The sequence below is a fragment of the Saxophila tyrrhenica genome (assembly GCF_035928015.1).
Source record: "Saxophila tyrrhenica strain CCFEE 5935 chromosome Unknown scaffold_5, whole genome shotgun sequence".
Taxonomy (NCBI): domain Eukaryota; kingdom Fungi; phylum Ascomycota; class Dothideomycetes; order Mycosphaerellales; family Extremaceae; genus Saxophila; species Saxophila tyrrhenica.
Window position 1 is genome coordinate 520302 of NW_027041737.1, and position 25540 is coordinate 545841.

At 55.5% G+C, this 25540-nt stretch overlaps 14 protein-coding genes across 14 annotated transcripts; 10 read left to right on the plus strand and 4 right to left on the minus strand.

Annotated features, from left to right (window-relative positions):
- Nucleotides 1-1049: 1049 nt before the first annotated feature.
- Nucleotides 1050-3638, minus strand: LTR77_003562 (uncharacterized protein; the record flags this gene model as incomplete). Its single annotated transcript, XM_064800818.1, has 1 exon — nt 1050-3638. One exon carries the CDS (start codon nt 3636-3638, stop codon nt 1050-1052), a length of 2589 nt encoding a protein of 862 aa, XP_064660769.1.
- Nucleotides 3639-4137: 499 nt separating this feature from the next.
- Nucleotides 4138-5433, minus strand: LTR77_003563 (uncharacterized protein; the record flags this gene model as incomplete). Its single annotated transcript, XM_064800819.1, has 1 exon — nt 4138-5433. The coding sequence occupies one exon, from the start codon at nt 5431-5433 to the stop codon at nt 4138-4140; it is 1296 nt and encodes a 431-aa protein (XP_064660770.1).
- An 835-nt stretch (nt 5434-6268) lies between these two features.
- MED8 (mediator of RNA polymerase II transcription subunit 8) lies at nt 6269-7052 on the plus strand (the record flags this gene model as incomplete). The annotated part of the gene is made up of 2 exons (XM_064800820.1): nt 6269-6390; nt 6485-7052. 2 exons carry the CDS (start codon nt 6269-6271, stop codon nt 7050-7052), a joined length of 690 nt encoding a protein of 229 aa, XP_064660771.1.
- Nucleotides 7053-7654: 602 nt separating this feature from the next.
- LTR77_003565 (uncharacterized protein) lies at nt 7655-9488 on the plus strand (the record flags this gene model as incomplete). Its single annotated transcript, XM_064800821.1, has 3 exons — nt 7655-7774; nt 7835-9194; nt 9250-9488. 3 exons carry the CDS (start codon nt 7655-7657, stop codon nt 9486-9488), a joined length of 1719 nt encoding a protein of 572 aa, XP_064660772.1.
- Nucleotides 9489-10121: 633 nt separating this feature from the next.
- On the plus strand, nt 10122-11968 carry LTR77_003566 (uncharacterized protein; the record flags this gene model as incomplete). Its single annotated transcript, XM_064800822.1, has 3 exons — nt 10122-10280; nt 10333-11397; nt 11450-11968. The coding sequence occupies 3 exons, from the start codon at nt 10122-10124 to the stop codon at nt 11966-11968; spliced, it is 1743 nt and encodes a 580-aa protein (XP_064660773.1).
- A 1289-nt stretch (nt 11969-13257) lies between these two features.
- Nucleotides 13258-14379, plus strand: LTR77_003567 (uncharacterized protein; the record flags this gene model as incomplete). Its single annotated transcript, XM_064800823.1, has 1 exon — nt 13258-14379. One exon carries the CDS (start codon nt 13258-13260, stop codon nt 14377-14379), a length of 1122 nt encoding a protein of 373 aa, XP_064660774.1.
- Nucleotides 14380-14563: 184 nt separating this feature from the next.
- On the minus strand, nt 14564-15055 carry LTR77_003568 (uncharacterized protein; the record flags this gene model as incomplete). Its single annotated transcript, XM_064800824.1, has 2 exons — nt 14564-14708; nt 14799-15055. The coding sequence occupies 2 exons, from the start codon at nt 15053-15055 to the stop codon at nt 14564-14566; spliced, it is 402 nt and encodes a 133-aa protein (XP_064660775.1).
- Nucleotides 15056-15555: 500 nt separating this feature from the next.
- Nucleotides 15556-16783, plus strand: LTR77_003569 (uncharacterized protein; the record flags this gene model as incomplete). The annotated part of the gene is made up of 3 exons (XM_064800825.1): nt 15556-15601; nt 15658-16509; nt 16566-16783. 3 exons carry the CDS (start codon nt 15556-15558, stop codon nt 16781-16783), a joined length of 1116 nt encoding a protein of 371 aa, XP_064660776.1.
- Nucleotides 16784-17321: 538 nt separating this feature from the next.
- On the plus strand, nt 17322-18502 carry LTR77_003570 (uncharacterized protein; the record flags this gene model as incomplete). Its single annotated transcript, XM_064800826.1, has 2 exons — nt 17322-17613; nt 17664-18502. 2 exons carry the CDS (start codon nt 17322-17324, stop codon nt 18500-18502), a joined length of 1131 nt encoding a protein of 376 aa, XP_064660777.1.
- A 248-nt stretch (nt 18503-18750) lies between these two features.
- On the plus strand, nt 18751-20033 carry OGG1 (8-oxoguanine glycosylase ogg1; the record flags this gene model as incomplete). Its single annotated transcript, XM_064800827.1, has 2 exons — nt 18751-18845; nt 18893-20033. 2 exons carry the CDS (start codon nt 18751-18753, stop codon nt 20031-20033), a joined length of 1236 nt encoding a protein of 411 aa, XP_064660778.1.
- Nucleotides 20034-20429: 396 nt separating this feature from the next.
- LTR77_003572 (uncharacterized protein) lies at nt 20430-21068 on the plus strand (the record flags this gene model as incomplete). Its single annotated transcript, XM_064800828.1, has 1 exon — nt 20430-21068. One exon carries the CDS (start codon nt 20430-20432, stop codon nt 21066-21068), a length of 639 nt encoding a protein of 212 aa, XP_064660779.1.
- An 861-nt stretch (nt 21069-21929) lies between these two features.
- LTR77_003573 (uncharacterized protein) lies at nt 21930-22922 on the plus strand (the record flags this gene model as incomplete). Its single annotated transcript, XM_064800829.1, has 2 exons — nt 21930-22309; nt 22367-22922. 2 exons carry the CDS (start codon nt 21930-21932, stop codon nt 22920-22922), a joined length of 936 nt encoding a protein of 311 aa, XP_064660780.1.
- A 151-nt stretch (nt 22923-23073) lies between these two features.
- Nucleotides 23074-23457, plus strand: LTR77_003574 (uncharacterized protein; the record flags this gene model as incomplete). The annotated part of the gene is made up of 1 exon (XM_064800830.1): nt 23074-23457. One exon carries the CDS (start codon nt 23074-23076, stop codon nt 23455-23457), a length of 384 nt encoding a protein of 127 aa, XP_064660781.1.
- A 490-nt stretch (nt 23458-23947) lies between these two features.
- On the minus strand, nt 23948-25389 carry SEC9 (Protein transport protein S9 plasma membrane t-SNARE; the record flags this gene model as incomplete). The annotated part of the gene is made up of 2 exons (XM_064800831.1): nt 23948-24110; nt 24173-25389. The coding sequence occupies 2 exons, from the start codon at nt 25387-25389 to the stop codon at nt 23948-23950; spliced, it is 1380 nt and encodes a 459-aa protein (XP_064660782.1).
- Nucleotides 25390-25540: the final 151 nt, after the last annotated feature.

Sequence of the window (25540 nt, forward strand, 5' to 3'; positions counted from 1 at the left end):
AAAGACAGAGCTAACAATGAAAGTGAGATGACATGTCGTTACCTCGCCCCCATCTATATAGCGAGCCGGGGATCACTGGCTGCCGGCGGAGAGGTCCAGCCCTCCACAGACTGTTGGCAAGACTGTCTCAAATATAGATTGTGGTAGTCCAAAATTGGTCGGATAAAATCCCGTACCTTAGTAGATCCTTCGAATTTTGACCTTCGAATCGCTACCTCTTACACCTCTACCTTCGTAAGGTGTATGCCCTCTTTTGTTTGTGTTTATGTTCGTCGTCGTGCAAGGTCGTCGTCGTCCCTTCTACGCCTACCGCGCTAGGATATTTACCTTTCGAGCCTTGTTCCGCTTATCCGAAAACGGTGACTTCGTGACAAGATGTGGTTTTGCGACGAGGGCGATATTGCGACGAGTCACGAAGGTGCCTTTTGCGATAAGGCTATGGAACGATGGAAGGGAGGTAAGGCAAGGTACGAAATGGTTACCCTTGGCGAGATAGTTACCTTGGCGAGATGGTCAGTTTGGGCGACATATGACAGAATAGGTGTATGGCAACCAGACATCACAATGTCAGAAGTCGTAACCGAGATCGAGGTATCGTACCCAAAATCCGCACGATAACTGCGCCACCATCCATTTGAGACAGTCTTGCAAACAGTCTGTAGTTCAGACTGGCTGCGGCACCCCAACGCATTCATCCGTGCTGTTGGCGAGATGATCGAGCAGCCCCGCAAAATGTCGCAGGGGCACATGGCGCGCACGCGGAGCCAGACCCACGGGGAAGCGAATGAGATGGCTGAGATTGAACTGAAATGCGAGTTGGCGCAGATCAGCCGTGCGAAGCGAGTTCGGCACTTGTGGTTGACGTTCGGCCGGAGGAGGGCGGAGGGAAAGCGGCTCGTGCTTGATGGTTGTTTTTCTGGCCCTCATCACTGTCCCACCTGGTCCTGGTGGCCGTGGAAGTCTGGAGTGTGAAGAGTTATTAAAAGCCTGGTGTTCAGTGGTGATTACTACTAATACATAAAGTTTTGTACAGCGGGCGTCGACGCTCATCAGAAACTTGCGAGTTCCAGCCACGAGGTAACCAAACCTCCCAGGTCTGTGTCCTCGATGGCATGCTCGATCTCACCAAGCCTCTGTCTTCCAACCCCACCTCGAGCCTCGATCTCTTGGTCTAGCCGTGCGTGACGGGTCAAGAGGCGAAGACGAGCTGCGGAGGGAGGTTTTTCGACGGTATGCGCCGCGCCAGCATCTGGGTCATCCGGCTGAGCGGTGTTGGATGTTTGCCGGGGACTATCGCCCACCACTTTGGTATCTGCACTACCATTCGGTCGGTTCTGTGGCATCGTAGAGTCCGCCGGTTCATGTCCAGTCGAGGCTGCTGAGGCACCCTGATCCTCACCCTCTGGCCCTGCTCCATCAAGCAGCTCATAACCGCTCGTTTGCAGAAGCTCTTCGAGAGGCTTCTGGGAGATCTCTTCTTCCAGCTTCGACAAGCTGTCAGCATCAGTCGGCACCATCTCCTCCTTTACCGTCTTGTCCGCTCCACCAAAGCGATCCAAGGCGCCCTTAGCAGTGGCCACCAACGGATCGATTTCTGCTCCTGACTCCAGCTCCTGGTCCATCCGTTCCAGATCAGCCGCTGCTTCTTCAACTTGCTTGGCCCATTTCTGCCTCTCTTCTCGAGTTGCGACGACTTGTCCGTCGACCGTTTCTGGTGCCAAGAAGAGAGGGTCGAGCATCTCATGGAAGCCGTCTTCGACAATCTGCCACAGAACGTCTTTGTCCAGCGGCTCGTCTTCTGCGGCGGTCGGGGGTGGGCAAGATCCTGTAGCGCTTCCATTCGTCGGGGGAAAGTTTTCCATAGCTGCGTTTGATTCGTCGTGTGCCACGACCAGTCCATTGCTGCCGACAGCATCTTGCTGTCCATCGGTCTGGCTAAGTATCTCCTCGAACCGAGACAGGTGACCTTGCATCCTTTCGTGCGGCGGTCGCCGGGCTGTATTCGTTGCTCTCCGTCGTTGTTCGTCGTCCGGCCACCCTTCATCGTCTTCGAGAATCGTCTTGGCGCCAGGCAGAGGTTGCATGTCTCCATGTCGATCCCTGGTCTTTCCTGTGGCCGTGCGGACCTCGCCTTGTGGGATGTCTTCATCCCTAAACATGGCACTGATAGGCTGGCTCGACCTTAGATCTTCCACGGCGTTCATGGTGCGCTCTTCCTCTTGAGCCTCCATCATATCAGTGAGCAGCAACTTCTGTATGTCGTGCTTAGCATGGAACATGCGAATGAAGTCGTACCGATCCACATAGCCATCTCCGTCGGTGTCAAAGCCTTGCAATGCTCGGTCCAGTGACGGAAAACGCTTTGGACCTCGAATGTAAGCCACACCACTGACGAACTCTTCAAAGCCAATGAGATCGTTTTTGTCCGTGTCGTAGAATGCGAACATTCTGTCGTAAAGTATGTTCTGTCTGAAGCGTGGCTGCCATCGCTCGCTTGTCAGAGCACGTCTGAAAGCATTGCAATCGATTGCTCTGTCAATGTGGGCAGGGTCGCCGGGAAACCCAACGTTACAGAGAGTCGTAAACTGGTCGTACAGCGCATCCAATTTCGTGGAGTCAAATTCGTATTCTTCCTCGAGACGTTTCTTGACGGAAGACTTCAGATAGGCATAGTGGCTGGAATCTGCGTACCCTGGATACCAGTTCGCCTGAGGACGAGAGCCTCGCGACATTGTCGGCAGCGGTATCTTGACTTTGGCAAAAACGTGGTTCGGGAAGTGAGGCACAGTTTGTTCGCACGTAGAGCAGAGGTCGTAGTCGGCACAGTTGAGGCAACGCCATCGGACTCCTCGGATCGGTGTCTCGTGACATCCGTCGCAGTGAACACCACGATGCTCGTACGCTTTCCGTTTCGCTTCGGCTTCAGCGATGTGGTAAAGCAGGCCTTTCAGTCCTTGGGACGGCTCCGGGTCGCTGGCAGTGAACGAGTTTCCATCCTCAGTTTCTGCAGCTACTTGGTCGTCATCCGAATCATCGGAGATAATCTCCGTGAACGGAGGAGCCACTAGGAAATGATCAATAGCTGATCGGCAATGTCCTTCATCAGCACCCAACACAGCGTGCGCAATACCTGGCGCTTGGTCGCGAATGGTGCCAATGTCGACACCTGCAAACGTAGTGAAGAGCCGATCAATCTCTGGCGCCAGCCGGCGCAAGCGGTCTCGAGCTTCTTCGTCCTTAGCCAGCCAGCATGCCTCATAGAAGCATCTTGCTATGGTAATGCTCAGCTGTCTTCGGAAGGTAGCTGTGATGTCGACACCGAATCGTTCACGGAAATTTGCATCTGATGGCATGCCCTCGGAAGCGATATCAAGCATGCGGTGTTCCAGTCCAACGGTCACGAGGACGCTTCCTAACGGATGGTCCGCATCGGGTCCCGCGGAGCCCAGTATGCTCAAGTCAGGATCCCGCCTTTCCCGGCTCTGTCTGTGAACAGCGTTACTGCGACGCAGACCGATATCTCTGGCCGGTGGTTCCGAGCATGCGCTGTACAGAGCATAGACACAGGTGGCAGCAGCGATGCTAGTGATGGCGAGTACGGCGGGCCTGTACCGGGAGAGGTGCGATGACTGAGACATGCCGAATCTGAGATTGTAGCTCCACCGAGATGTGTATTATTGCAGGTGTACAAAGGGAGTCCACAGGCTCGAATCCCGTGTCGACGCCGTTGCTGTTGCTCTCGCTTGTATTCGTGTATGGCAAGGACAGCCCTTGGTAGGCTCCGGGAATGGCTGCTCGAAGTCGGCCAATGTTTCCATGGTCATTAACCTCAAAAGGCTAACGTCGTGTCGTAAGCATCGTCTCCTGAACTACTAGTAAGCCTCCCAGAGTGATCACTTTAACATGCTGTGAAGTGGGTGGCATAAACGTGTTTGCCTCGCGAAGTGCAGTGAGAAGTGATGCATGACTAGCGCGACACGTGACCAGCGGCAAAAGCGCTGTGAACATCGAATAACAACAGAACTTTTGTGGTATCAATAACTGTAGACCTAGTCCTCGAATCTCCTTTCATCAAGGCTCGACAATTCTCTCGGAGCAAAGTGCTACCGATGTCACCGCTTCCACCCGCTTACGCACTCAATCATCCGCACTCCAACACTCGACAGCACAGTGTACCTTGCACAAGCACAATGGCCTCTCTGCCGAGATCTTCACCCGTCCAGCCGCGAAAAGCTCGTCTTCTTGGATGACCATAGTCGTCTCCGCCAGCATCACGCCACCGCCCTCGTCATCCCCAACCTGCTCCAGCCACTCATCGTAGTCGTCCCACGAACCCTCTTCATCTCCCACCGCCATCCTTTGCTTCTGCCAAACGTCGAACTTCTTCCTCTCCGCCTTACAGGCAGCCTCAAAAGCCCTCTTCTGCCTCGCCTTCACATACCCTGCCAGCTCGACGGGATGCCCTCGTACGGTGGGCCAAGCGGCTTCCAGTATCCAGTCCACCACGGTCTTCTGGCACGCCCCATCAAAGCGCTCGTCTGCGGTAACGGGGCGAGGTTCAGCAATTCTAAGCCGTAGCTTGCTAAGCCTCATGTTCCGAAGTGTTGTCGCAGCCTGGTGTGGTGCGGTCATGACACCGTCATCCTCGAACTGACCTCCGAACAGCCAGAAGAAATCGTCATGAGTTAATGCCAGCTCGAGCTGCCGAATACGAGAGCAGGGTCGAGGTTTGCGCAGAAGCTTTTCTGCAACCCCGAAGTGCTCAACGAAGAAAGGAGTGAAGGTGTAGATCATGTCGCTTACTTCCTTGTACACCAGGGGGCTGACTTGAAGGAGAGCGGTGTTGGCTCTGCGTATGATCATGGAACGAGAGTTTGAGCCAACACCTCGATCTCTATGTGTCGGGTACGGCTCGATCTTGTCACCCAGAGCGAACCCGTATATGAGATTCCTGATTTCCGGAGGCAGTCTTAGAAAGAGGAAACTCTTGCGATTCCCAAGCCACCACCTGCTCTGTTGGTACCACTGGAAGTCTTGGTCCGCTCGGGTTAGAGGTCCCTTAGAGAGGTTCCAACTGTAGGGAGGTTTGATCAACCTTAGGAATCTTGTGAAGCGAGCCCAGCGATCGTTGAACCAGACTCTGATGCAGCCCCGGCTATCTAGCCTTACCGCCATAGTCTTGTCCGCCTGACCCCAGACCTGGAAGACGTATTTGTCCCAGCCTATGAACTGGCCAGAGGTGTCGACCACTTGGATTGCAGCCGCACCTGGGTGAATGGAGACGTGGATGTCGAAGGTCTCAAAGGATGAAAAGCGGTACACGTCGACTGCCCAGTGGAGGATATCGCAGAGCATATCGGGACGTTGGGTCTTGATGGCCCGCAGGTGATTGCTCGGTCGAGAACGCCTGTAGCTAATGTGTCCGGACGGCATGTTGGAGGTGTATTTGCTTTCGAGAGAATTGGGAGTTGGTTGCATCGTCATGACTTTGGCTGATTAAGACGAAAGTAGCAAGGTGTGTGTCGGTATAGATGGTCGGAGCAGAATTCCAGGGGGCTGTCAACCAGGGATATATGTCGTCGTGACAATAGACCGGGGCCCTATTGTTGCGAAATAACGACAATAGCAAGCAATCATGTGCAAGATATCGTGATGCCAACTGCCTGCCGAGTCATCCGGGGGTGAATCCGGTGAAATGTGACTGCTTCTGTTGACCAGCAACTGGCTGCCTTGTGGTGCAGATTGTATAGCTGATGTCTTAAGTAAAGGAAGATTTAGAAATAGTATGGCTGTGAACGAACGACGGCTGTTGTAAAGGGAAGGAAAGTAGCAATGGAGGCTGAGATATGAGTACAACAAGGGCAGAAGACGATGCACATGAGGAAAGACGTCTACACTCACTTGTCGTCACCTGATACTGCAAGATAGAAACGCTTGTGCTTTACGACAGCATGTGACAGCTGGATGTGAGGAGGGAAGACGTGGCAATTAAACGCAAGAAGTCGTATCTGACGAAGGAGACACTTGGTTCTCAGTGTGTTGAGGGATGATGAGGTTACGATGGCACAGATGGCGTTGTTTGGAGGGGAGGAAGAAGATTAGGTACCCACAGTCAAGCGGCAAGTCGTTGGCCTTGGCCGGTATATGCGAAACTACTGGGACGCCAAGAGTCCTCAAGCAGAAGCCGCTTGCCGTCTTCTCCAAAAAGCGTCTTCACCTTGGTCAGAAGCTCAAATTCTGCAAAACGCATCATAAAACCACAGACAATATGTCGATCGCACAGGATCAAATCCGCAGCATCGACCAGCTGCGCCAACGCCTCTCCCAACTCTCCACCTCCATTGCGTCTTTGCGCAGCAATCTTGAGCGCGAAGAACCGCTGCCGACATGGTAGGTCGTCTTTCCCATTGCAGCTTCATATTTTCGTTCTGCTTCTACTACAGCTCTATTACCAACACATCGGCTAAAGGTAAGCCTTCCGTAGGCCCTCGCTCCAAGCCTCAGCTCAAGCCCTCTCGTTCAACCTAGCCCAACTGCTGGAAACCACCACCACTCATGGCGCCCTCCTCCGGCAAGCGCACGCGTACCCGCTCCCCAACTTTCCTGGCCACACACAGGAAGCGCTGCTCCAACAATTACTACGGAAGAAGATGGAGCCGGGCGTTGAGAAATGGGTAGAAGAGCACACTAGCACTACTACAGACGTCGGAGGTACGAAGGGTGAGGAGTGGAGAGCGCTATGGAACTCCGTTGGTCCGACGAGCCAGGGCATTGTAGGGCCAATGTTGGAGGAGGATGGCGCGTTTGGGGACGACTTCACGATCAAGGAGAGGGAGGAGGGGGTGGAGGACGTGGTTACTGGATTGAAGAGGAAGCTGGACGGCGATAGTGAGAGCGAGGACGAGGATGATGAGAAGATGGACGACGTGATGCCGAGTGGCGAGAAGGAGGAGGGCGTTGATCCCAGGTTACCTCCCCTGTCGCTGGAGAGTGTCCTGCGCTTCACGACTACTGGTGAGCGGCCGCCTGAGCTTAGGATGGGTAGGAGATGAGCGTAGGACGAATATCAGCTTTTTAGCACCGAATTGCACGCTTGCACCGGCGCCTCTTCGCATTCCCTGCCGCGAAGTGCCTGTTCATACAAAGAAAGCTGCTGTATGTAGTGTAGTTCAAACTGCATGTAATGGGCTATGGAGTGGCAATTGTTCTCCATGCTACAACCAATTGGTGCTCCACAAGTGTCCGTAGCACTGCCACACCCTGTTCTTGCTCGTCCTTACGCTACAGAGCCGACCTACAGCGACCATGAGGATAGAGGACTTGAAGGTGAAGTGAGAGTGTTCCCTTGGCCGTCCAAATTGAGTTTCGGCGAGCTTGGACTTTTTGAGCTGGCTGGCTTTTTCCTCCGCAGGGCTCAGGTTGCAACCTTCACTTCAGCGACCCGACATCGACTGCACACAACAACACCACACCACTTTCCGACGACATTCAGTGACGGTGTGATGAGCACCGGAGGCTATCCAAGCAGAGGTAGCTAACAGCAGCATTCTAACCACGCAGCCGCACCACTAACCCCTCCAGCAGACGGGCGGCTCGGGTCTTCTCGCGACTACCACGTAAGAGCCTGAACTCTTCACCCACCACGTTGACAAAGATGTCTGACAGGAGGCTGCAGTCTTCGCGCGATGATCGCCGGAGAGACCGCGATGGAGACCGCGGTGGCAGGGAGCGCAATCGCTCGCGCTCGCCTAGGAGAGATGCTCCAACCATGGCTGTACGTCTAAGAAACCCTGCCCCAGCAAGCTCGAACAATATGCCAACCAATTACACGTAGCCGCCACGCAACCGCGGAGACCATGGTGAGTTAGATTCCTATTCTCATAGTCGTGGCCATCGAGAGCGGGAGCGGGAGGAGAGGTATGGCGGGTATGGCGGGCGGGACAGCAGGCGTGACAACAGAGACTGGGACAGAGATCGGGACCGTGGGTCTGCGCGCAGAGACGCGAGGCGTGACGACGATGGCCGCAGACGTGACAACCGCAGAGACCGCGACGCGTACGACGATCGCAGGAGGCCGCGCGACGACCGAGAGCGACGCGACGTCGACCGAGACCGTGCCCGCGACCGCGATGACATGCAGCAGATGGAGAGGCAGTCGGTCAAGAAAGAAGGAGGATCACCACCACGCAAGGTCAAGGAGCCGACGCCCGATCTCACCGACGTCGTGCCCATCTTGCAGAAGAAGCGCAGGATGACACAGTGGGACATCAAGCCACCAGGATACGAGAACGTCACCGCAGAGCAGGCCAAGCTGTCCGGCATGTTCCCACTTCCCGGCGCACCGAGGCAGCAGCCGATGGACCCAACGAAGCTCAAGGCGTTCATGGACCAGCCGGGTGGCTCAGCCAACGGTGCAGCACTCAAGCCATCCACAGCGCGTCAGTCCAAGCGTCTCTTCGTCTACAAGCTCCCGGCGTCCGCTACTGACGACAAGGTTGCCGAATTCTTCAACCTGCAGCTCAATGGCACGAATGTCACCCGCGGTGTTGACCCCTGCATCTCCGCTCAGGTCAGCAAGGATGGCAGCTACGCACTGCTCGAGTTCAAGACCCCCGAAGACGCAACCAACGCCTTGGCTCTCGACGGCACTGTCATGGATGCCGGAGCCATGGACACCAGCACTGGCCAGTCGGGTCACGATTCTGGGCTGTCCATCAAGCGCCCGAAAGACTACATCGTGCCAGCTGTGACCGACGAGACCGAGAATCCGGCCGGCGTCCTCTCGAGCACCGTGCCAGACACCCAGTATAAGGTCTCAGTCACCAACATTCCAGTATACCTCAGCGAAGAGCAGGTGCAAGAACTTCTCGTGTCGTTCGGGGAGCTCAAGAACTTTGTTCTCGTCCAAGACACCTCGTCAGGTCAAAGCCGCGGCATCGCTTTCTGCGAGTATACCAATGCCAAAGAGGCTACCGATATCGCCGTTGAGAGTCTTGACGGTATGGAGCTCGGAGACAGCATTCTCAAAGTTCAGCGCGCCAGTATTGGCATCCAGCAGATGAGCGGCGAGCTGAGTGTGAACGCTATGAGCATGATGGCAGGCACGACCAATAAGGACGCAGACTCTGGCAGGGTCTTGTGCCTGATGAACATGATCACGCCAGAGGAGTTGATGGATGCTGACGAGGCGGATGGTACGTATTGACTACACTCTCCACCCCCTGACACACGACTGACGAGTACCAACAGAGATCCTGGAGGATGTGAAAGAAGAGTGTGTCAAGTACGGTCCGATCCTCGAGGTCAAGATGCCCCGTCCGACCACCGGAAACAGGCAGAACAACGGTATCGGCAAGATCTACATCAAGTACGAGGACTCGAGTTCCGCGAAGAAGGCGCTTGCTGCGCTTGCTGGGAGGAAGTTCGCCGATCGTACGGTGGTGGTCACGGTGTTTGGTGAAGAGTACTTTGACGTGAATGCTTGGTAGAGCGATGCATCTATCAGCGGAAGAGGGGGCTGTGAAAGGTTTGAAGGGGTGTGCAGAGGGTGTGTGCATGGCGATGGTGTGATGGGTGAAAGAGAGTGCATCGGTGTTTGCCTGAAGCTTCTTGGGTCGTCGTTACGACCACCGGAGGCTCACAGCTTGTCTCTTCAAGCACTGCACGTGCATGGCAAGCAAGGTCGCAACGACGGCAGGCTGTATGCTTGCTTATGGGATGGGTACGCATTGAGCGAGCACGCTTGGGCTGCTTCTACGTGTACCATAGTACTGCGGACCTGCATCGGTCTGCTTCGATGGTGAGACAGCATAGTCGTGCATCAATGGCATGGAAGGCATTAAAAATTGCTTGGCTTCCGCATCCACTTTCATATCTTGTGCGCTCGTTCTAGTCACGTGGCCTGGCAGAGGGTTTTGCGGAGAAGGAGCAAAAGGCGGGCGCGCTAGTGGAGCTGTGGTGAAATAGTCGACAGGTGGCTCTTCGAAACTATTCTGCCGGACGATAAATCTGCCATTGCCGTCCTCACTTCTTCCCTCGACAATCCATCCTCTTGGAGCGAGCATCTGGCATTCTGTTCTTGTCTCTGGTCTTTCCTGTTGTCCTGAAAAGCATTGGCAATCATGCGTGCTGCCAGCCTCCTAGCACTCGGTTGCTACGCAGCCATTGCGAGCGCTGATGTTGTTGACGATGCTGAGTCCGCTGCCACTGAGGCGACGAGCTCGGTCGAGTCTGTGGTTGAGAGTGTGACCTCGTCGGCTGTTAACAAGCCCACCTTCACTGTAAGTATGGTTTGATCCGATGGACACCGCTGTTTCGCTGACTTTGAGACAGCCCACCACTTTCAAGGCCCCATTCCTCGAGCAATTCACCGACAGCCTTGACGGCTCAAGATGGAAGGCATCACATGCGAAGAAGGAGAACACGGAGGAGGAATGGCAGTTCGTCGGCACCTGGGACGTCGAGGAGCCTACTGTCCTACGGGGCGTAGAGGGAGACAAGGGCCTGGTCCTCAAGGACAAGGCTGCTCACCACGCCATTTCTGCAAAGTTCGACAAGCCCATCACGAACAAGGACGATACTCTGGTTGTCCAGTACGAGGTCAAGCTCCAGGGCGGCCTCGAGTGCGGTGGAGCATACATGAAGCTCCTCCAGGACAACAAGAAGCTCCAGTCCGATGAATTCTCCAACGCCTCGCCCTACATCATCATGTTCGGTCCCGACAAGTGCGGCTCTACCAACAAGGTCCACTTCATCTTCCGCCACAAGAACCCGAAGACTGGCGAGTACGAGGAGAAGCACCTGAAGAGCCCGCCATCCGCTCGCATCACCAAGCAGACGACCCTTTACACCCTCATCGTTCGTCCAGACCAGAGCTTCGAGATCAAGATCGATGGCGAGTCGTCCAAGAACGGCACCCTTCTTGAAGACTTCAGCCCGGCTGTCAACCCACCGAAGGAGATTGATGACCCCAAGGACAGCAAGCCAGAGGACTGGGTTGACACGCCGACCATGCCCGACCCAGATGCCACCAAGCCTGATGACTGGGACGAGGACGCGCCATACGAGATTGTTGATGAGTCTGCCGAGAAGCCAGCCGACTGGCTTGAGGACGAGCCCACCATGATCCCGGACCCAGAGGCCGAGAAGCCCGAAGACTGGGATGATGAGGAGGACGGTGACTGGGTCCCACCAATGGTGCCCAACCCCAAGTGCGACGAGGTCTCTGGCTGTGGCCCGTGGGAGAAGCCGATGATGAAGAACCCAGAGTACAAGGGCAAGTGGTCTGCTCCGATGATCGACAACCCAGACTACAAAGGCCCATGGGCACCGCGCAAGATTGCCAACCCAGACTATTACGAGGACAAGACTCCGGCTAACTTTGAGCCAATGGGCGCTGTGAGTAGATCTTGATGAGTATTGACTGAGGCACCCACTAACAATGCTGCAGATCGGCTTCGAGCTCTGGACTATGCAGAACGACATCCTCTTCGACAACATCTACATCGGCCACTCCGAGAAGGACGCCGACGCCTTCCAGAAGGAGACCTTCGCTCCGAAGAAGGCATCTGAGAAGGCTGTCGAGGACGCTGAGAAGCCCAAGCAGGAAGACGCACCTAAGTCGCCTGATGATCTCGTCTTCATGGACGACCCAGTCCTCTACATCAAGGAGAAGTTCAACCTCTTCGTAGAGATCGCCAAGCGTGACCCCGTCGAAGCCGCCAAGTTCGTTCCCGAGATCGCCGGTGGCCTCGCCGTCGGCGCCGTCACTCTCCTCATCATCCTCGTCGGCGCGATCGGTGGCGGTGCGAAGGCCGCACCGAGCAAAGAGCAGGTCAACGCCAAGACACAGCAGGCGAAGGACCAGGCGCAGAAGACGAAGGATCAGGTTGCGGACGCCGTGACTTCGGGGACGGATAAAGCGAAGGAGGAGGTGAACAAGCGGAGTACGAGGAGTGGCGCTCAGTAGTTGTGTTGTGGGAGTAGAGGAGATAAAGGTGGCTTGTCGTTATGACTGAGCGATATGCGGTGCGTAGACTATCCATAGGGGTTGCGAGGTGTGTTGATCTGTTTGGAGGTCGCTGGATGCATGTGTGTACTGAATGAATTGCCAGCAAGCGAGTTTGAATGATCATCTGCTGTCTCTCAAAACCAAGGCCGTTTCTCCCTCAGAGCTCTCCATGCGCCAGCTATACCCTCCCATTAGCGACATACCTCCGACGCTGTCTACGCTTCGATAACAAGACCAACCTGAAGACTGCCACGCTCATCCAAGCACGATGGTCCGCACGCCAGACCATAGATCTCGCACTTCCCACCCAGCCCAATGCATTTGCCGTACCACGGCCATACGCTGGTTTTGGCTGGTCCGACGATGGAGCATTTGATCTCGCCGCCGCAGGAGACCATGCAGCCGTGCTCGCAGTGGCCGTCCCAGAAGAGGAAGGCTCCGCCGTTGTCTGCTGCTGTTAGGGAGGGGAGGAGAAGGAGGAAGGTCGGGAGGGTTGGTTTCATTGTATAGTCAAGCTTACACAATATGACAAGAAGGGCAGTTGATACAAGTGGCCAGAGCAATAAAAAGGGGAATATGGGCTTTTGTGTGCTGGACGGCAGTGGAGTGATCACAGGTGGAGTGACGTCCGTGGTCTGTCTAAAGCTTCCGTGCGTGGGCGATATGTGGCATCTCACGATGCTGCGGACATCGTATGAGCCTTGCCAACGTACAAAGTCCTGTACAATCGTGAGGTCTGCGTTTCAAACGCACCTCAAAAACAGGCACATGGAGCTGTAGAGCTGCACCTCGCCTAAAGAGAGGAAAAGGCCATGCTCGGCGCCAGCCGATAAGATCGACAGCGACTGCATGCGAACTTCATCTCGTTCTCCCACCAAAGTAGACACGCCGATTGCTGCTCCAAAATTGGCCTGCAAACGCCCACGTCTTCCCGCCTGGAACCACACGAATCCCGACGATATGTTACACCCGCCGCAGGTGAGGCGGCTCCGCGAGAGGAGGGGCTCAGAGAGCTTGTTCACTGCTGCTCCCACGTAACCCGTAGCCTTACCGTTCCGCAGGCTGTGGTTTGCATGAACCGCCGGTTGCTCTCTTTCTCTCTCCATAAAGTATGCTCTGAGTGGACCGTTTCATCTCACCCTTCTTCCAACTCTGGTCACACTTTTTCCTTCAATTTCGAGTGGGAGAGCTGTTACCTAGCTGACTTTCACCACTTGTCCCATTGACTGCCAGCTGCTGCATGAGGCATGGGGTCAGACGAGGAGGCGTTTGCTGCCGCCGGCATAAGAGGTGATGGCGACAAGGAGATGTGTGATGCTCACGACGCGGACGACGATCAAGACAGCGCGATGGAGGATGAAGCCTTTAGCGACACCGTCGAGCAGCTTCATGTCCCTTTCAGACTCATGGATCTGGCAGCGGAACTTAGGAACGAAGTATACGACCAGGCTCTCCTCGAAAAGGAGACACCGATTACCCTCCGTCAGAGCTCCAAAAAGGACAACATCGCACAAGCTGGACCCGTGGGATCCGACATGGACGGCATCCAAACCATTGCGCCCATGCCTGTGCCTATTCCTGTGCATATGCCTACGCCTCTGCTCACGCCCGCGCCCGTGCCCGCGCCGGCAATGAATCTCACTGGCAACGCGCCGAACACCACTGGTGTAATGCCCCCTCTAGCTGCTGCCATGCACGGTCTTACCACCATAGGCGACCTCGACCGCTTGTCCAGCCTGCCATTCGTAGCCCTCCATGCCACCATCCGCAACAAAGCGAACGTCAACATGCTGCTGGCAGACAAGCAGATCAACGCAGAGTACGAAAGCCGTGCTGACCGGGCCATGGAGCTCGTCCTTACCGATCACCAAGACTTCACCTTTCAGGCATTCCACATACCGTCCTTCGTCGCGAAGATCCAGATCCTCGAAGTGAACCTCATCCTCTTCTGTCACGCCTGTTTCAGGGCAACACATACGACCGACATCTCCTGCCACGGCGTCCTCGAGCTCGTCCGTCACTGCAAATGGATCGACGACCTGCGACAGCAGATGCCCAAGCTCAAGAAGCTCTCCATCTTTGCCCACATCTGCTATGATTCCTTCAAAGTTGGCGGCAAGACGAGACCGCCGTGCGAGAAGCTCGTCACGAAGAGGATGAAGGCCCTGCAGGGCCCAGGTGTCATCCACCATATCAGAGTTTACTGCGCTGAGTTTGACCAGCACTCTGGGCGGAGTCTCGACGGGCCGAAGGAGCTGGTATATGAGTGGAAGGACGGAGAGGTGATTAAGGTGAAGAAGGGGCCGGAGCCGAAGCCGGAGGATGTGGCGTTGCCGATGAGTCCGACTCTGGGGCCGGTTGATGAGTAAGAAATTCGGGATTGGGATAGCGGGTGGAGCGAGGAGCTTGGGCGTCTGGTTGCACAGCGTTGCTGAGGCGGGTACAAGATTAATATGATTCGAAAGGCTTGGATGGCCCGCTGATGGAGGCCTGAACGGCGCAGCCAGACCCTCCTTCATGGCCACCCAAGGCGGGAGTCTTCTCAAAATTATTTTACAAGATAACCGAATCTAATATCAACTCAAGAAACACCGTCCCCTCAAGCGGAGTGTCATAGTAAGCTTCTATCTCCTCGAACCCAAGACTCCTGTACAACGCCAGCGCTGAGGTCATAGTGGGCAGCGTATCGAGCCGCATCCTGCGATAGCCCAATTTCCTCGCCTCATCAATAACAGCCGTAGCTAACGCCTTCCCCACCCCGGTCCCTCGTCCAGCAGGATTCACATACAGCCGCTTCATCTCGCAGCACCCCTCGGGTGATAGGGGGCGGAGTCCCACGCATCCGATCGCTTCACCGGCGTCGTTCCGTGCCAGCAGGAGGGTTCCGTGTGGAGGGGCGTATTTGCCGGGCATGGACGCCATTTCAGTCGCGAAGTCCTGGAAGGTGAGGTCGATGTTGAGGGAGGTGGCGTATTCGGTGAAGAGGTTGATGGCAGCGGTTAGATCGGCGGGGGAGGTGATGGGGGAGATGGTGAAGGGAGGCATGGTTTTTTGCTTTGTTCTTGGGGGGCATGAAGATGGTAGAGGAGGAAGAGATGGTGGATTTGGTGGTACGATATGGGAGATGAGTCAAACCTTTGGCGGAGATCTAGAGTTGATAGACTCAAGTTCAGCTTTCGGCTGCTGGTGCTCCAGCATGACCTCACTGCATTACAGTGCTTGAAAGTTGTTGAGATAGACCTCCGGATGGGCTTATAGCTCCTTCGGTGGTGTTGGAAGAAAAGGAAGGCATGAAGGCACATGAAAGTTGAGGGCTTCGTGTCCGCGAGTCATTCTGTGTTCGTTCCAACGTCACACTGCAGCCCAACTTCAAGCTCTCTGCGAATACTTCAATAACACGTCGAACATGTGAGCATTCATGCTTGCTCGGCAACTCAACATTGCCTAGCCTCTCACCCTCATTACCACCCCAAGCACAGCCTGCAAGAGGCAGGGTAAGATCGTTCTTTCGTCTCTGACCTGAAACCACAACGACCTCTACCACAATGCCTCCGCGATACTTCAAGAACGATGCCGAGCTGGCGAGGAGAGGTGAGAGCCCGCAACATGTGCGCTATCAAGTGAGCCAGCTCTAACAATCCTCCCAGACCCTCACCGCCAACTGGAAGCGTCTCTCAACCGCCTCGTCACAAACTACCCGCCAGCTTCGATACAGCCCGGGGGAGGTCTCTTCAAAGGCCCGATAAGTGTCGCATACATCTTCCTCGTGCTCCAGCAGCTCTATCCCGACCTCACGATCGCCGACACACCTCTATCAAGCCTAAGCTCAGCCTACCTTAAGCACGCACAGGACAACATCGGCTCATACCCCGGTCCTACAGTCGGCAAATGCGGCCTTACAGACGACATCCTCTGTATGCTCGCCATTGGCGCAGCGAGCAGCAAAGACGCGGACATGGCGGCGAGTCTGTGCGACTACTCTGCCGAGGCCATAGACCCCGAGTCCGAGAACGAAGTCCTCTACGGTCGTGCAGGATACCTCTACCTTCTAAGGCTGGTCAAGGCCTCTTTCGGCGACAACCCTAAGACAATGCAACTTCTCAACGACACTCAAGATGATGTGATTGACGCCATACTCGACTCGCCTCGGCCTTGGAAGTGGCACGGCAAGGTTTACATCGGCGCGGTGCATGGTGCGATCGGCATCATCACTCAGATTGTGCTCTGCAACCCGCAGAAGTATGCGCCGAAGCTGGAAACGGAGCTGGCGGTACTGTTGACGTATCAGTTCGAGAGTGGCAATTTTCCGAGTAGCGTGCCTGTGGAGAAAGACCGGCTTGTGCAGGTCTGTCATGGCGCGCCGGGGGTGATTGTCAGTTTGAACAGCATCAAGGAGTACTTCCCAGCACTAAGGGATAAGATTGAGAAGGCGGTTGCGAAGGGCAGGGAAGCTATCTGGGAGAGGGGACTGTTGACCAAGGAGCCGTGTCTTTGTCACGGTAAGATCTTTTTCCCAGTCTTGAGCACTTGTGAAGGCTGATACACCTCGATATAGGCATCTCAGGCAATGCTCTAGCTCTGCAGGACAAGGAGTTCGAGCACCTTCTCACTTACACTACTGGCAACGAGATGAAGGCGATGGAGAAGGACGGTCTGCTGGAGAAGAGCTCATCGCCAGAAGGGTTGTTCACTGGCGAGGCTGGACGAGCGTGGTGCTGGGCAGTGGCGGATTTGGGTCTTAAGAAGGCGGTGCTGGGGTACAATGACCTATGAATTGCTACGAATGGATGATGCTGCGGCTTCCCTGGAGAGGTGGGTGTGGGATAAGCATGTGATACCCCTTCAGCTCTATTCCGGATTCTTTTGCAGAAGAGGTGGAAGCGTTCCAAGGGATGAGACGAATATACTTGACCTGATGAAATGAGATTGACGATTCACGACCGGCTCCATTCACGATCGCGGTTCTTTCGAGTGAAGCGAGTAAGTCAGACAAAACGATTGGACGAGGTCATGTTTCATATGAGCTTTGCCGAAGCACGTGTTCGGTGACACAAGCTTGTTTACGCCTCGAATCCAGACTTCACCTCACATTCACGATTGTTGGCACATATCCTCACGGCGCAGCTCCCGCCTAGCAGAGACTGGCGGTTTTCAATCTACTGCTCTTAGCGACACACTCCCGACATTGCGTGCTCGTACTCAGCACTATACCCGGCCACGGCGATGGCGAAGTCTTAACACAATTGGAGAACCGAGCAGACTGCCTTGACTACTCTGATCGAGTGCGTTTCCTCTAACAACGCCACTCAATATGGCGGCCTCCTCAGAAGAAGCATTGAGAGTCGAAGACGTGGAGCCTTCACCCCTAGACCTGCCGGAACCGATGTTGCAAGACGAGGGTACCACTGACGATCTCGAACTGGCGGCGTACTGCGCGACCGTCGCCGTGACCGACTTTGCTTCACCCTCGACCAGCCAGCGCCTCCCGATGAACACGAAGCCCACCCAACCATCGCCGAAGCCAAAGCGAATACGCCCAGGACTTGAGCGCAACTCCAGCTCCTTCTCCTCAATATCGAGCTACTTCAAACATCCATTCTCGCGTCACAAAGGACCTTCCACACCAGCGACACCTCCGCGGACGGATCACCAGACATCAAAGGCCGAAACAAGTCGTTCCGCGGGTCCAACTCCTCATCCTCCAAGTCAGCATCCACCATCAGCTCACCCGAGATCCAAGCGATGATCAAGGGCAAGGTGGTCCCTGACCTGCATGCGGTGAACAAGGCGCTAGAGGCTGCGAATGGCAGCTTGGATGACAGCGAGGGTGGAAAACTCACCTGTGCGAAGGAGCTCAATGCGATTGCAGCGGGTATCGAGGCAGCACACCGAGATGGCAAGAAGCTGCTCGTCGAAGCCATGCAGGCTCGCAGTGCTGGAAAGCCCGAGATCTGCCGGGCCAAATGTATTCAGATTATCCATAGTCCCTTCGCGGAGGTGGAGATGAAGGTCTATGCATCCAACGTCCTATCGACCCAGGCATCGGTCGGACAGGCAGAGCACTTCCTCGATAAGTCAGTGGCGTTGGTGGAAGGGAGCACTCACGACGAAGCGGAGAAGGACCAGATGCTGGCTGTCGTCGCGATGTTGAGGGCGAGTGCGAAGACGAGAGTAGGGACTACACGAACTACCTCCAATGCAGAAGAGGCCGCCGATCACCAAAAGTCCGAAGACTGGTTACATCGAGGTGGTCGCGAGTGGCATCGTGGCGTTGTCGCGGATGCGGCGAAGAAGGGCAACGCGCATCTGGGACCACCGGACTCGACTACAATGAACGATGTCAGTACCACGCCGAGGACGGACAAGATCCTGAAGTGGGCGGGAGAGGGTAGGAAGAAGGGCACGTTGGGACATGCTAGGACGAATGAGGAGATCTTGTGTACGTGTGGCACGCCTGGGAAGGGGAGGATGTGTCTGGTGCACTGGGCGTGATGGAGGTTCTTGGTGCTGCTTTGAGGGGAGAAAAGTATAGCGAGGTTCATATCAAAAGTTCTGACGCGTTCAACGGATGTGTTTCTGATGAAAGCACGAAGTGAATTTATGAAGTGAGGTTTGCTCTAAATTGGCTTAGCGTGCACGTGCGCAGAAATGTGACCTCACGCGTGAACTTCGCGATCGTGTTCTACTCTATCAATTTGTACTTCGAATACCACCCCTCGACAGAAACAGACCACTTCATTATGGGCGCCATCAACCTCGCAGAATGGCAGAAGCTGCCCATAAGCCTCTCCGAACTATGCATCAATACCACACTCCGCTGCGGACAGTCCTTCAGGTAATGCTCCAACTCGAGACAAGGGAGCATTACTGACCTCCGCGAAGATGGCGCAAGAACGACGCCGGCGTCTGGTCTATGGCCTTGCATAACCGCATCCTGTCACTCCACCAAGATCCGGAATATCTGTACTACCGCTCAATACCACCCTCGACACTCCAAACACCGCTCACACCCCCAGCGTCTCATCCGCCTTCGGAGTCTGAGAATACCGACGACGAGACACTCGAGCTGATCAAGCACTACTTCAACCTCTCCCCAAACCTGTCTGATCTCTACGCCCAGTGGTCCTCCGCGGACGCCAACTTCGCAAAGAAAGCACCCAAGTTCACGGGCATACGCATCCTCAAGCAAGACGCATGGGAGGCGTTGGTCGGCTTCATCTGCAGTAGCAACAACAACATCATACGGATATCGCAGATGATCCACAAGCTCTGCGTGAATTACGGCCCTCTCCTCGGCCATTTGGATGGAGAAGCATACCATGACTTCCCGCCCCCGCAGGCGCTGGCTGGGAAGGATGTGGAGTCGAATCTGCGGTCCTTAGGATTCGGCTACCGGGCGAAGTACCTACACCAGACTGCTCAGATGGTCTCCTCGAAACCGGACGGCTGGCTCGACTCACTACGAAACCCTGAATCACCCATCCTAGGTGCCAAAACCGCTTCCGCTGGCGAATGGTCTCCGTCTGGTCGTGAAGGCTATCGGGCTGCTCACGCAGAGTTACTGGCGCTTCAAGGGGTGGGTCCCAAGGTCGCGGACTGCGTGGCCCTGATGGGTCTGGGCTGGGGTGAGGCCGTGCCTGTTGATACGCACGTATGGCAAATCGTACAGCGAGACTACAAGTTTGGCAAAGGCAGGCATGCGAGTCTGACAAAGGACACGTACGACGCGATTGGGAATAAGTTCCGGGATCTGTGGGGTCAGGAGGCAGGCTGGGCGCAGAGTGTGTTGTTCACGGCGAATTTGAAAGCTTTCACGGAGAGACTGGTGGCGAAGAAGGAGGAGGTGGTCGAAGATGTGGAGATCAAGGTTGAGCAGGATGGTGAAGAGGTAGTGCAGGATGTCGTGAAGGAGGAGAAGATGGTTGAGAAGGGCGTCAAGCGGCCGCTGGAAGAGGATGACGAGAAGAAGGTCGTTGAGATCTCCGAGAGGGTGAAGACGAGGAGGCGGAGGAAGGCTTCGTGACTGTGAAAGCAGCAATGGTCTGATCACCTCTCAGTTGATCATACGACGGGTGCTGATCTGATGAAAGGGCGGTCAACTCCTGTTCTGCTGCTGGAGAAGGCTGTTGTTGTTGTTTTCCATTAGCGTCGTTCAGGGGGCGACGAAGTTGTTGTTCCCTCGACTTGACTTCACTCTCCACCTGGCTCTTCGACTTCCGTCACTCTCTTGCTTGTCACTCGCAAGCACATCTTTTTTCCTTGCAAGGAGCTGGCGTTCACGCCTCCATCGCAAGAGTACCATTGAAGAGAACATCAATCCTACAAGATCAAGAAACCATCGCAACGAAAAGCAAGTAAGAGACTCGGTGACGCGTTACGCGCTGTTGTTTTCCCCGACCTCACTGACCTCGAAGCAGCAATGTCGACGCCATCAGCGACCAGCGCCACCGACAGCAGCTCCACGGACCACAGCGTCACGCCACCAGCAAGCATGGCAAGCAATGGCGACACGACAACACCCAAGCAGCATAGTAACAAAGGTGAGTTCCGCGCATGGTTGCGTGCTTCCCGTGTGGACCTCCCGCGGGGCCTAGCCCGAGCAGTGTATGAGGCATGCGCAATGGCACGACAGGCAGAGCAGCAGGGGGACGGCAGCAAGCAGTGGTTGGTGGACATGGCGTCGGACGTGCAGGAGAAACTGGACATTCACGCCGCGGCCAAGCAAGCTCAAGCCACCGCTTTAAAGGCTAGCAGGAAAGCGATTGATGTCAGCAGGGTATCAGAGAGCAGGACTAAGGCTGTGGTGCAGGCTTGTCAGGAGATTGAGGAGATTGCAGGGGATTTGGACGAGGATCTGCCGGATGACCTGTGGGAGGAGCTGTTGGATGGGTACGATGAAGCGCGCACCAACAATATGGCTGTTCAGGTGGCGACGACAGAGCTTCTGATCAAGCGTGATGAGCTGGACAGTGCAGAGGAGGCGAGCCTGGAGGCTAGCAAAGCTCTGGTGGACGCAGCGAGCATGCTCAAGGAGAAGGAAGAGGGCGCGGATGAGTAGAGGCAGTCTTCTCGACGAAAGGTGTGACGGATAAGGCTTTTTGGGCCGGTAGAGATGTTCTTGCGGGTCTTCGTGGTGGAGAAGGGTCCCCTATTGCAGACAGTCTTCTCAAGGATCGATATGGTTCTCATCAAGCTCTCTGGTGCGGTACGTTAATTCCTGCATACCCTGGCGGCGGAGAATGGCTCGCTAACTCATATGTCGCAAGCAGTCTTCTCGACAATCGATGAGGGCGAACGAGGCTTTTAGAGGCGGTATAGACATTCCTGCGGGTCTCGGCGGCGGAGAAGGGTGCCATATCGTAGACAGTCTTCTCGACAGTCGATAGGACGCATAGAGCTCTGAGCGACGGCACAGAGTTTTCTACATGTCTTGCTGGCGGAGAAGGGCCCTATATCGCAACCCCCACGAGCGGTCTTCTCGAAAGTCGGAAGGGCACAAAGCTCTCAGCGACGGTATAGACTTTCCAACACCTTTCGGCGCCGGAGAAGGGCCTATACCGCAACCCCCCACGAGCGGTCTTCTCGACAGTCGACAGGACGTATAAAGCTCTGAGCGACGGTACAGACTTTCCTACATCTCTCAGGGCCGGAGAAGGGGCCATATCGCAGCCCCGACGAGCTGTCTTCTCGACAATCAATGATACTATGAAGCTCTCAGCGACGGTATAGACTTTCCCACGTCTTTTGCTGGCGGAGAAGGGTCATATAACACAAGTGCCACGAGCGGTCTTCTCGACGATCGACGATACTCTTGAAGCTATGAGGGACGGAACGGACTTTCCTGCACATTTTGGTGGCGGAGAAGGGCTCCTTTTTCATACCTCCTCTTGCGAAACAACTTCAACCCCGCGCAGCAAAAATGTCGCACATCACCACGTTCAGCGAAGACGGCGCCACCATCATGACTCCATACGAGTCGTCGCTCTCTGATTTCAGCGCCTCCACGATCGAATTCACATCCGACCCGAACCTGACCACGCAGCAGCTTGTGACTATGATCACCGGTCTCGGCGAGCGGGCAGACCGACAAGATGCGATGATCACTGCACACGAAGCGCTCATCGCTGCTCAGAATGAGCGGCTGGACCAGAAAGATGCAAGCATCATTACCCTCAACGAGCGAGTTGCCCAGCAGGAAGCCATCACCAGCGACCTCAAAGCTCGTGACGCTCACCGTGAAGAGAAGCTGCAGACGTTGCAAGAGGCTCTGCAGTCCCAGCGCACGTCCGCCTCTGCCCAGTAGATAAATATCGAACTCCTCCATACGACACTCCGCGCCACGCAAGACCAAACCAGGAGCTTCTCAGCGCTTCTTGCGAATGCTTCCGGCGGAATCGAGACGCTCAAGAAGAAGGCGGAGCTTGCTGCGTCAACCACGGACGATCTGTTCCTGGCGGCGGAGAAGTTTGAGCGGGAAATCGCACTCCTCAAGACGCAGACGATGGTATTGCAAGCTTCTTCGGACACGGCTGCCACGAAGACGGATCTCCAGCAAGAAGTGGCCCGACTCGAAGAGCACTTCAAACATCGTATCGATGAAGAGATCGAATACCCTCAGATCGTGAGAGACAAGCTCAGCATCGATTTTGCGCAGATGCAAACGAAGTACTCTGAGCGCATCGGCGCGCTGAGCACGAAGTTGTCCGCTCTAGAAGGCCAGCAGACACGTACCAGGACGGGGACCGTAGAGATCGCCGGTCTTCACGCAGGCTGCATCAGGCATCTTCACACGGAGAGCACCAAGATCAAGCATCAGCTTGACGACCTCACCGCAAAGGCGGTCGAAGGGTCGAAGGATGTCGCGGAGCTCAAGGAGAAGCACGAGGACCTCAAGGCTGAGACGGCTGTCTAAGAGAGGAGCACAACAGCCTGGATGTGGATGTGGGAGCCACGAAGGCTGTCATGTGGGCCCAAGGACCAATGAGATTGACGTTGGTGGTAAGGACTTCCGCACATAAATTCACGTACTTTCCCACTCACTGATTGCTAGGGTGACTGCCAACATGTACGAGTTCAACATAATCAAGATGCTCTTAGAGTCTTGCTTCGACAATCCACAAGACGACATGCACCCCATCATCCCTGGCATCGTCGGCACTCTGCTGGGCGCTGTCCTGCTCGGCCCGTGGGCTACACAATTCTGGAACTCCAACTGGGTTCAGACGAAAATTGTACGCAAGTACATTCGCAGCACAACCGACGTCGAAGCTAGGAATATCGACCATCGCTCAAACCAAGAGCTTCGCAAACGCGTCCAGCAGCTCGAAATGCGCAATTGGCGCCTCGAAGAGGAGAACATGCACATGTCAACCGAGCTTGGTCGTGGGCAATCTCGCATGTCGGACGACGAATGGCACGCGGGCGCAACTCAGTCACAGCTTTGTTGAGGTAAGGTTTTCCACGTCATGGTTCCTAGGTGTCAACTAACCGCTTTCTTAGCGGACCTATGCTGGCGCCTACGTCTCGAAGGTTGCGACAGTGCCACGATCGAGCTTGAGTAGCATGGGAACTTATGGCGGAGCACACAAGGAGGAGGACAGGATATGCGGTGACATGGTGAAGACTGGGGTGCAATGAGCGTCGACGGCGAAGACGTCTTGTTGCGCAGCAAAGCGAGTGGCGTTTGGCAACGGCCAGGATAGACAGGGAGCTTACTGCGATGGCAATAGCTCCTTCAATCAATACAAGACATCAACACACGAATGATACCCACAGCGCAGTGCCAAGTGATCGTAACATGCCATGACACCATATCTATCCATCCTATGCATACCACGCCCACCCCAAAAGCGCCTCCCAGTGACCCTCCTCCCAAGCTCCAGTGCCCTGAGTCCCGTTGTAAAGCTCCACCAATGCTCTAAAGCAAAAACCCCTAGCTCAGCGAATCCTGTCCAACCTCGCCCGGTTAAGAGCAATCTGATCATCCACCTTATCCGTCTTCGTCGTAATGCGGTCGATGTGCTTATTCTGGCTCTCGATCTCCGTGCCCATGGCTTTGCCGAGAGCGTTCAGTGTTTTAGCGCCGCGGTGGATGGCATCCCTGTAGTACAAAATCAGCGTATGAACTCCCTGAAAGGTTTGCTTATGATAGGTGAAGCATACAAGTTATCATCAATCTCATTCTCCATCTCCTCGTCTTCACTGTCCGCCTCAAACTGGTATTTCGCCCGCTCAGCCAGGCTCTTGCTTCCAGCGGGTTTCCTAACCACGTTCCCGTTCACATCACGCTGGTGCTGCTGCTGCCTGGCTTGAGTACCATATGCCTCTGCCGTCGTGGCATCCCGCTGTGCGCGCTCCGCCTGGTGCTTCTCCAAAGCGATAGCGTTCGCAGCCTGCTCCCTTGACTTCGCTGTAAACGGGTTGCTGACGTGCACGGCGAACATGCTTCGATTCAGCGTCTTCAGCTCGGAAGCCTTCTCGGCCGCCAGTCTGTTCTGGTTGCTCGACATGTCCAGGTTGCGCTCGGTGTTATGGATGCGCTCGCCTTGCTGACCCAGACGTGCGAGGGTCTCACGTCCAGTCTGCTCAGCTTGCTCGGCGATGCGGCGGGCGTTGCGGGTGCTGGCCACGTCTTGCTGTTTGATAAAGCGGATTTCGGTCTTGGCTGCGAGCACGTCTTGCTCTTCCTGCTCCTCTTCCGTCAACTCGCGGTCAGGAGCGCTGCCGTAGCCGCCTGGGAGGTCGTTGGCACCATAGCCGCCGGTGTTGGAGTAGGAGTTGTCTCCGCCGTGTTGCTGGGAAGGTGGCTGCTGTGGTTGGGCAGCGGCCCTATTTGCAGCATCCCCGAACAGAGCGTTGCGGCCCGCATCAGTGCTCATGGTGTCATTGCTGTTGCTCCTGCCCATTCCACCATACCCGCTTGGCCCATATCGTGATTGCTGCTGCTGCTGACTACCATATGGATCACTCCCGTAGCCGCTCGTCTGACCATAGCTGCCTGAGTTTTGGTATCTAGGCGCTCCCCCATAGCCTCCAGGAGGCACCGGGGACTTCTCATACCTGTTAGGCTGTGGCGAAGGGCCGCGGTTGTAGCCTGGAGGGGCATCGTTGTTCAAGCTGAGGTTCCCGAAGGAGGATGTTGGTGGCTGCGATGGTCTTGACTGCTGCTTCGGGGCGTATGGATCGTTCATGCCACCTTGATTGGCGTACGGGTTGGCATTGCGGGAGGCGTAAGGGTCGTTCGCCGGGGGTGGAGCAGCGGCGTAGGGGTTGGCGGAGGACGGTGCTGGCGAGGACTTGTTGCTGCGGCTTCCGAAGAGCGAGGCCTTCTTCGAGTCGAGGTCGGCGTCTTTCTCGCCTTTTTTGAATCCGAAGGGCATGATCGTGTGTCTTTACAGGTCGTGTTCAAGATCGTGTGTCAATTATTTAGAGGAAGACAATGGGCTTATGAAGTGAGGTTCGAGAGTGGGCTGCGTTGCGGATCGTGGCGCAGGGTTCAAGTGCCTCCGCAGCACCTGAAACAAAGGCGAG